Source organism: Populus trichocarpa, chromosome 7 (assembly GCF_000002775.5).
Source record: "Populus trichocarpa isolate Nisqually-1 chromosome 7, P.trichocarpa_v4.1, whole genome shotgun sequence".
Classification (NCBI taxonomy): domain Eukaryota; kingdom Viridiplantae; phylum Streptophyta; class Magnoliopsida; order Malpighiales; family Salicaceae; genus Populus; species Populus trichocarpa.
This window is the reverse complement of record NC_037291.2, coordinates 12523890-12533214: the sequence shown is the minus strand read 5'-3', so window position 1 is coordinate 12533214 and position 9325 is coordinate 12523890. Positions and strand designations below refer to the sequence as shown.

The 9325-nt window shown below is 35.4% G+C and overlaps 2 protein-coding genes across 2 annotated transcripts; one reads left to right on the top strand and one right to left on the bottom strand.

The window, feature by feature from the left end:
• The first annotated feature begins 643 nt into the window (after nt 1-643).
• On the top strand, nt 644-3419 carry LOC7466762 (RNA polymerase II transcriptional coactivator KIWI). The gene is made up of 4 exons (XM_002309900.4): nt 644-944; nt 1027-1132; nt 2941-2963; nt 3053-3419. The coding sequence occupies exons 1-4, from the start codon at nt 792-794 to the stop codon at nt 3107-3109; spliced, it is 339 nt and encodes a 112-aa protein (XP_002309936.2). The 5' UTR covers nt 644-791; the 3' UTR covers nt 3110-3419.
• Nucleotides 3420-6741: 3322 nt separating this feature from the next.
• LOC7466763 (uncharacterized) lies at nt 6742-8422 on the bottom strand. Its single transcript, XM_002310497.3, has one exon. The coding sequence runs from the start codon at nt 7892-7894 to the stop codon at nt 6965-6967; it is 930 nt and encodes a 309-aa protein (XP_002310533.1). The 5' UTR covers nt 7895-8422; the 3' UTR covers nt 6742-6964.
• Between the last annotated feature and the right edge of the window lie 903 nt (nt 8423-9325).

The window sequence follows — 9325 nt, the reverse complement described above, 5'->3', positions numbered from 1 at the left end:
TTAGGAGGAAACCATAAAAAAAATAAAAAAGAGAAAATTACAATGACTTTCCTAAGATATTATAAAATTGCAGTAATTAATTAAAATTTTGAAAATATTACAAAATTTTGAAAATATTAAAAAATATTAAGGTTACTTTGGATATAAAAAGGGATTTTTGTAATATTCATTTAAATTTGAGTAGAGTTTTTGTAATATCTTCAAAGTTTCAGGTTGTCAAGGTAAATTCATGATATCTCAAGGGTTTTTTATTTTAATTAATCCAAAAATATGGTAGTGTTATTTTAATTATATTATTTTTTATAGTGACTAATGTGACTTTATTTTTTAGCATATTTATTTGATTAATCAAACTACATAATTTTAAAAACCAAATAGCTACATGAAAATATTTTCTAGTAAAATGATTTAAATATAAAATCAAGAAGCTCAAAAGCTAAAATTGGGCTAAAAGATTTTTTATCAACACAAAATTAAAAGCACAACAAAAACTCACTAATTTACTCCAGCCGCACCCTCACCTAAATACCGATAATAATTGTTTTTAAAATATTTTTTAAAACTATATATTAAAAAAATAATTTTTAATATAGTATATAAAAAGCATAAAAAAAATAATTTTTTTTTAAAATTTAATTTTTATAAAACATGGGGTTTGGATTCCAGACAGCACCGTGAAAGACCAACCGAACCAAAAGAAAGCCAAGAGACGATCAAAACTGTCGTAGTAGTGTGGTGGTCCTGTATTTTTTTTTCCTGCTCTGTAAGAGGCACACACACAGAGAGAAGAAATGTCCGGAAGAGGAGGAAAGAGAGCAGCAGCAGCAAGGGAGGAGGAAGGAAGTGGGGCTGATGACAACTATGCTCAACAACCACCGGCCAAGAAACCCACCAAGGCTGACAACTCATCCTCTGATAACTCTGATGAAATTGTTGTTTGTGAGGTAGGTTCCTACCCGTTTGATGTATTTGTTCTATGTGTTGAGGGTTTTGAAAATGACTGTGGGTTACTTTTGTTTTGTGTAGATAGGGAGGAATAGGAGAGTGACAGTCAGGAACTGGAGAGGAAAGATTAATGTCGATATTCGTGAGTTTTATCCCAAAGATGGCAACCTTCTCCCTGGCAAAAAAGGTATCTTTTTAGATGTGTTTGTATGTTTTGTTTGTTTGTTGATAGTGTTTTTATGATGTGGGTTTTTTATTTTAGGGTTTAAAGATCAGATGTTGTTTACTCATTTTGGGGTTTTGTTTGGTTTTACTTGGAAAAGAAAAGGAGTAAACGTTTTGACTGTGAGGTATATCTAGGTTTTGAAGTGAAAGATAGTGTCAATGAAGTGGAGGGAAAAGAAACTAGGTTAGTTTGATTTAGCTTTCATAGCATTGTTGTTTAGTTCATGAAAGAGAAGACCGTTGAGATTGAGAGAAGGTATGTTGTTGTAGTGCGCAACTATTCTTTTTTTGTCCTTGCAAATGTATGAATCAGTTTTCGAACTGAATCTAACAATTTCTGTAGAAATGGATGTGAATGTGCAATCGTTGTTGAGATGGAAATGATCGGAAGCAATAGAGTAGCCATTCCTGTATATTTAGGCAAGCATAAAGATGGCAAGTAATTTGGAAAGGTTGGGAGGAGTTTTTTTTTTCCCTTTTGTGATCTTGAAGCGGGTAAAAATGCATAGTGCACCTTCCTAGCATGATGCTGGTGTTACAATACTTGTCTTGAGTCTCAGTTCCTAAACCTCTGACATGGTTGAGGCTAAGGATAAAGTGCTTGTTGTGAGTTCTTGTTTACATCCCAATGATGAGGGTATTTCTTGAAATGCTGTCTTCTTTATTACAGTATAGAACATAGATAATCTTGGGCCATGATTTGCATCCTGCCTAGACAGGCCCATATGATCCATGCCACTGGTTTGATGGAAGTGGCAATGATCTTAAGTGTTTTTTTGAAATATAAAGCCAGTCAGCAAATTGCATTGACCTTTTCCTCTCCAAGTATTGAGGGGAAAGCACAATGTTTGATGATCGTATATGGGCATGTGTGGAAAGCTTTTTTCCCCTTCTCTTGGAAGATGAGCTACTTCATGATTGTCGGAGAAACAAAACAGGGTGGGTGAATGCAGACACATGCCTAGGTGAATTGAGTCTTTCTTTCCATTAAAATTGGAATAGGTCAACGCAATCATTGTTTTTTGATAAATTGGTTAATTTTAGTATGGAATAGGGAAAGGACTCAACTATTAGGGTGAATGAAGCTACAAAGTCACCAGCATTCAAGTTTTCAATAACATTTTCATTTCAGTGCTGAACTCTGCTGACATATTTCATAAGAACCAGAATAAAAAAAAAGCCTACTTGTCATATCTGCAGGGCGATTATACTGTGAAAGTCTTACGTGTCTGTTTCTATTTCCATTTTTCTGTGTAATTAGAGACTTGAAACTGTTTTTAGTTTATGAAACTGAATTGAACTTTTTTGTTTTTATTGATGCTGTTTGTGATCTCTTATGTTGATTTTCTGGCTAGCTTTTTTCCTTCAGGAGCCTTAAAAATTTGAACTTTTTAATTGTAATTGAAAATTGTTGTTCTGATAAGGGGAAAGCATGTTTGATGAAGTGCTAGGTTAGTGGTGGTGGTACTAGGCTCATTTATCATGAGCAGAGGAATATTTTTCATGCTGGTATATGCATGCCTAGGTAATTGTTGCCCTTTGTTTTCATATCTCCCTTGGAGATCTTACCAGTTTGGAATTAAGACATCATCTGCTTAGCATGCATAAAGTGTTTTTCTTTTTCTGCAAAGTCCAAACAGTAGAATTGAGTTTGGCTTGGACGTCAAAGCACTTGGGTCAGGGAGTGGGAAAAGGGTATTTATTTATTTTCTTTGTTCTCTTTTCTATTTTTGTGCCTTCTAACATTGCATGCTTGTATTTTTATTCCAGGTATTACCTTATCATTGGATCAGGTACATGTCTCAAACTTTATGCTTTTTTGCGATGGTTATGGATTCAGAAGCGATGTTAGTCATTATGACTTAATTTTGTTCATTTGCAGTGGAACATGCTCCGTGATCATGTGGAAGAAATTGACAAGGCTCTTGGTCATTCTTAGGGCATCATAGGACATGAGTAGTTCTGTTGATTTTGCTAATGAATGGTAGTCTCAAGGATACTAGGATGTTTGGTCTTGGTCTTGGTCTTGGTCTTGGTTTCTAGAAAACTGGAATGGTGTAGGTGGGCATGCTTTCTTCTTTTGGATTTGGTTGGGGATGGTTGAATATCTTGTCTTGTGTATAAATGGTATCTTGGGAACCCCTAGCAATGCAGCACAATTACTGGCATAGTAATGTTAGTGCAAACAAACCTTTTGTTCAGAGGATTTGACTAGCAGGATGGTTTAATGGCTTAAACTTTCTATTCCACCCTTCCTCTTGTTTTAGTTTAAATGGCATTGTGAGTTGATGAAGTTACTCCATTTAAAATGATGCATATTGCTTTCTTGGTTTTGGTATTTTGTTTCTTTTGAAAGAAGAGTAACTGTGAGAATTAATATCATCAACTCAAGTGTTACTACAAGAATAATAACTTGAACACTTGATTGAATAGATAAAATCATCTTGTAGGTTCCTATGATCTGTTTGTCAGTTGATTCTGAACATGGTGAAAAATGATTTCCCACTACTGATGGATTACAGAAAAGTTGAGTGGCTCGTACTGTGCAAGCGAAGTTGAAAGTAGAAAAGATGAAAGTCTTGCAAAGTTCTCTCTTGAATAGTTTTCTAGGTCTGCCAAAGAAAAAGAGAAAAAAACACAACGAAAATAGATGAAAAAAATGCTTCCAAAAATAGCAAAGGATGAAAGTCTCTGCCCTGTCTAACGGGCTACCTTTCCTTCCCCTCCAAAAGGGGAGATGAAATAGCCCTAAATTCACTATCCTCTTGGTTTAATGGAGTGTAGACCTAGTTTATGATAGTAGATATGCTAAGATTTTTGACGATTTAAATGTAATTCTATATATTTAACCTTATGCATGGAATACATACTAAATGTTCATTTTAAACTCCTTTACAAATTTATGTTCTTCGCCTTGTTAATTTTTTTGCATGCAATATAAATTAAACAACAGTATCATCTAATAACTTTTGTCCAACTGATGTAACTGCACTCGCTTTCTTCGTCCAGACACTGAAGAAAAATTATGGTCTTGGTGGGCTAGGGAAGCCATTTTTCTTTCATTCCATCTGCTTTCAGATCAGACGAAAACAGCATGATGCTCTCTGTCACTATCTGAATTTTGGATCCTAAGGTTCTGTTAGGGTTTGCGCCTCAATAATTATGAGAGAATCAATCGGCATAGGTTGATGTGTTTTTCTTTAACTAGGTATACAAACTGTTATATACACATAAACTAACCACTTTTTATTAATATGGAGTTTTTGATAAGTATCCCGATATCTAGATATAACATGTATTCACATATATGTATGTATATCAAATCAAATGAATAATATACCGAATATAATTAAATTAATAGAATGTGAATACAAATTCAAGAAACAGATGAGTACTTGAAAAATAAATTAACATATATAGATATTTAATAACGTTATCTATACTCATCATATAATTAACATACATAAATTATTTATATTACACGCAATTAAAAATTATCTCAATCACATGAAAAACAGAGGCAAAACTAGAGGCCACCGATGATCATTAGGACTTATAACAAATACAGAAAAATACTCAAAAATAACTCGAAGCAAATAACATAAAAGATTATCACTCTAAGATTAGAAACCAAAACGTAATTATAAAATCAAAATAGATCCACCTAATTGATCTCGAATATTTTTCAGACTGACCAAACCTAAAATAATTGATTAACCCCCACTGCTCGGTCAACTAAAACCATTAGGTCAACCGGTCGACTAGTTCAGACTAACAGATCAACCAGTTAATCGGGTTTTCAAAAATCTTAATTTGTCAATCTTTTAAAATTACAAATCCTTAAATTCAACTTGTTCTTCAAAAAATCATAACTCTAGTCCTCGTATCAGTTCATTCTAAATCAAACTAACATTCTAAAACATCAATTAAACATCTTAAATCATCCACTTATCAAATCAACATATTAAATATCATAAAATCCCAAAACACTTTTTTAATCCACAAAATATCAAAATCACCCTATAGCATGCTTCTTATGAATCGATTCAGGTTGTCCTTAACCCACATGTTATCATATCCATCTACCGATTATTCACCCTTTCAAAATCTATTGAAGATATGATGTTTAATCACCATTCGAAAACAACAGAGGAAGTCATGATACTTGTTTCTTCAAACCATTCTTAAAACCCAAAAGCTTAAGTTTAGATAGAGTTAAACTCTTCGTATGTTTGAGAGAAAAATTACGGCAGGGAAGGGAAAATAAATTCTCTGGCAAAAAACTTTTCTTTAAATACATAGATTAGATTACATTAGGTTGAGTTCTTGAATTTGGGTTAGACTTGGGTTTAAGTTTGCGTCCGATGGCCAAAACATGGACATTACACTCTCCCATTTGCCCTAGTCATCTCCCTCACGTAGTTACCTGTTTCTTTCAACAGGCAGCCTTGTCAAACAAGAAACACTACTTTTGGCCACCATTTTCAGTCAAATTAGCTGTAAAGATTTAATAATCCTAATTATAGGTTGACAGATTTATTGATCCTAACTATAGGGTGTATATTCATCTTTCAATCAACCAACTATAGTTGGATAATGGATTTTGTTTTGCGGGATAAGATGGACAAACTTCTAATGTCAAATATTGTGTTTCCTTGGCATTTCCAAAATGCTCTCAAAAAGGAAGGAAAAAAAAAATTTCTTGACCATGAGGCTATTTTCTTTGTCAAAAGAAATTAAGATTAGGACTGGACATGAGTGTGGAAAAGGAGTTGCTTTAAATTCTCAACAATAGTTCAGAGTAATTCACATTTTAGCTAGCCTAAGCCGGTGCCAGGATGATAGATTTGTTGAGGGATAGACCTTAAAAACTTGCCCAGATTTCGTTGCGATTTCTACCGTTGTTGGCCTTAATTTCCGTCTGAAGCAAGTACTCATGCAACTTGCCATTTCTGCAGCTTACGATTCCCTTCTTCTTTTGCCAGGATCGTGGGACAACATTAGTAATGCAATGTGAGATTTAACAAAACTTCAGAGATCTGTTTTTCCAAGCCATTTACCCTCGGATTCCTGATATATTTTAATACAAGAAAGACAGCCACTTTGCAGTTGGATATTCAGATATTTGTGTTAAGCACCAAACCCTGCAACAAAACCCAGCTGGATTTGAGTTGAGGATGGTTTGGCGTGGTCTCGAAACAAGCATGCAGGTTTTCGTATTTGCTGCAGTGTTTCAAAATAGACCTGAAAAGGTAGCCATATCCTGAGTGATGTAGCTTATTGAATGAAATTTTATATTTTTCAGTGACGAGAGAGCAGATCAAACCCAACCTCTAGGAAGGAAGGGTATAAGCTCGTTGGCAATAATTTTCTCTGTTAGTGAAAGCTTTGCTTGGACTAATGGAATTATGTGTAAAAATGCTGCACTGACCATGAAACATATTGGTTCTCTGAAAATCTTTGTTTGAGTGAATGCTTTGAAGCTATAATTTAACATGGAAGTAAGTCTATTATACATGATATTTCTTTTAAGTGAAGGATAATTATATCAAAATAAATGAATTCAGGATCTATGTAAAGAACTGTACGGGATAAAACTACATGTTGAAATTCTCAACTATGCTTCCACAATGGACATGGAAAATATAATGTATCTGATATAGATCCATAAAAGGGCTCAGATCAGGGAGATAACTGGTAACTAACTTTACAGGTTAAGCTTCTACTGGCAGGGAAAGTTCTAGCCATAAGAATGCTTGTGTCATGTAGCCATTTCCATATATTACAACAAACCTTACTCGATCTTCCAGGCGTAAAGGAAAAGGCAGAATTCCGGTGTTGCTGAGACACTCCTGGTTGAAAAATACATACTCCCATCACTGGTATCACTCTGGGCACCATAACTGCTGCTATCCCTGTCATCTTCTGATTCTGAAACCCCTGGTTTGAATATGAACAAGCCATGGCCAGTCCCAGGGGCAGTAAACAGCCAATCATGGACATCCCAGAACACTTGAACTGGTTGCCTGCTCAACATCACAGTTTGGTTCCCTCTGAATTTCCACTGTAAATTCCGAACATGAATCATGATGATTCCATCCATGCTAATCCACATTTCAGGATCTCTTGGCCCTCCTGTAGAACTCTCTACAATAATATCATGCTCATGTTTCTTTTCGTCGAATTTAGCTCTGGTTGAGAAGGTTTTCTTGTGAAATACGTGTTCCTTTTTCAAATATAAGATAGCCTCAACAAGTGGTGGTCTTGCATTCGCTCTCTTATAAGCCTTTTTCTTGTAATCTCCCAACGATAATACAATCTCTTCGTCTGAAACTACAGCAACATAATAATCACTAGCCGGCTCAGGACTCCCAGCAAATTTAGCTGATCGGAAATCCCAATGTAAATCTACTTGGCACCCTTCAAGCTCGAAGGACTTACTCCCTTTTTTGCTCCAGAAAAGCCAAGGCTTAAGGTCAATCTTGCAATTGCAACAAACTTCACCTTCAAGGTTATTGATAATGAGGTTGAGGGTGTGATTCATATGGTTCTTGCACCAAAAAACCGTGAGGTTACGCCAATAACCTGCAACATAAGCCTGGTAGGCGCACGTGACGGTATTCTGAGGCGTTGTACTTGTCAATGGATCATATGGTATTTTTTCTGGTACAGATGATAAGGAAGCTCCCACTGAGAAGTTTCTAAATGGATATTGGAAAGACATTGTTCGAAGAAACTCAAATGAGAGTGAAACTACAATTTCAAAGGCATAAGAACGAACAATAATGCAAGATAAATTGCGATCCCATTCTATCCTGCCCTACAAACATATTTCTGGCTCCTTGGGATAAACACAGAAAATTGTTGTCCATATCATGAACAAACTGTTACGTGCATGTTACCTTATCAGAGAGCTTTCATAAGAATTGATCAATGGTTCCGACAGTGGCAAGATTGGATATTTTGTCGAAGAAACTGGTGGTAAAAAATGTTACATGTTACCTCTAGCACAATCACCGGTTTCTGATATGCTGCAAAAGAACCTGAAAATGCAGCCAAAATGGGGTGGTCCTGCAGGAAATGGGATGCAGAAAATTTTCTGTTTGTTGGGTTGAAGAAGGATAAGGAAAGATGGTGACATGGAAAGCTTTTAGAACATTTCTCCAGCTAGAGGCTGTAATCAAAAGGCAGCCCCAAAATAGGAGAACTACTTGCAGAAATTGTCACTATCCATTAGTCCTTAATGTTTACTATATATACACATGTTAACGTACACAGATTTTCATGTTTTGGTATCTCTTACTTCACTAATCACATAATTACCCTTGAAAGTTCTGTTATTTTTGGAATATGAGAAGATAAAGAGGAAAGGAGAGGTCCTGCTTTTTTGGGCTACAAAAGCTGGAGGCTTTTATAAGCCAATGATGAATATGTGGGGGATTTATGACACCAGACCTCTACTGTTTTGTAGGGATTATAACCAACAAGATTTGGAATAATAAACAATGAACAAGCTGAAAGTCACACCTTATAAATCTACAGAACATAAAATCAGGCTGCATAAACCAAACATAAGGAAAACTGTTAGGCTGCAAAAGCTAAGTTCTATCATGGTGCTTTCCAAGAAGTTCTTAGCTATTAGTTCCACATCAGATACTGAATTTGGATTCCATTAATTGGCCCATAATAACAGCAGAGCCTCCTTTGATCCTTGCGAGACTTTAGCCCATGGCATTCCATCAAGTAGACAAGTAAGGTTCCATTAGAGTGCCAATTCTGAAGCTAATGGGGCAGAATTGGAATCAGTTGTTATGCAAGAAATAGGGCGTCTTATTGGTGTTGACCATAGTGATCATCCAAAAAGCACTCATGGCTAGCATCGATTCCCTTCGGGACTGGGAAAAGGGATTAGCGTTGAGATGATATTCAAGCTTTTGTATGGATAGCATTAATGGGAGAAAAACTCAGAAATAAGATCGAAATTGGGATTTAATACAAGCATGAACAACAAATCAAGCATTTCTCATAAGATTTGTGTGATCCACCAAGAATAATTTCATAGAATTTGCACGTTTAGAAACTCCTGTGTATAGCAGAATCGACGTCCCTCCCCACTGCATTTTCTCTCTCTGCATCTTTTGATAAATATTTTTTA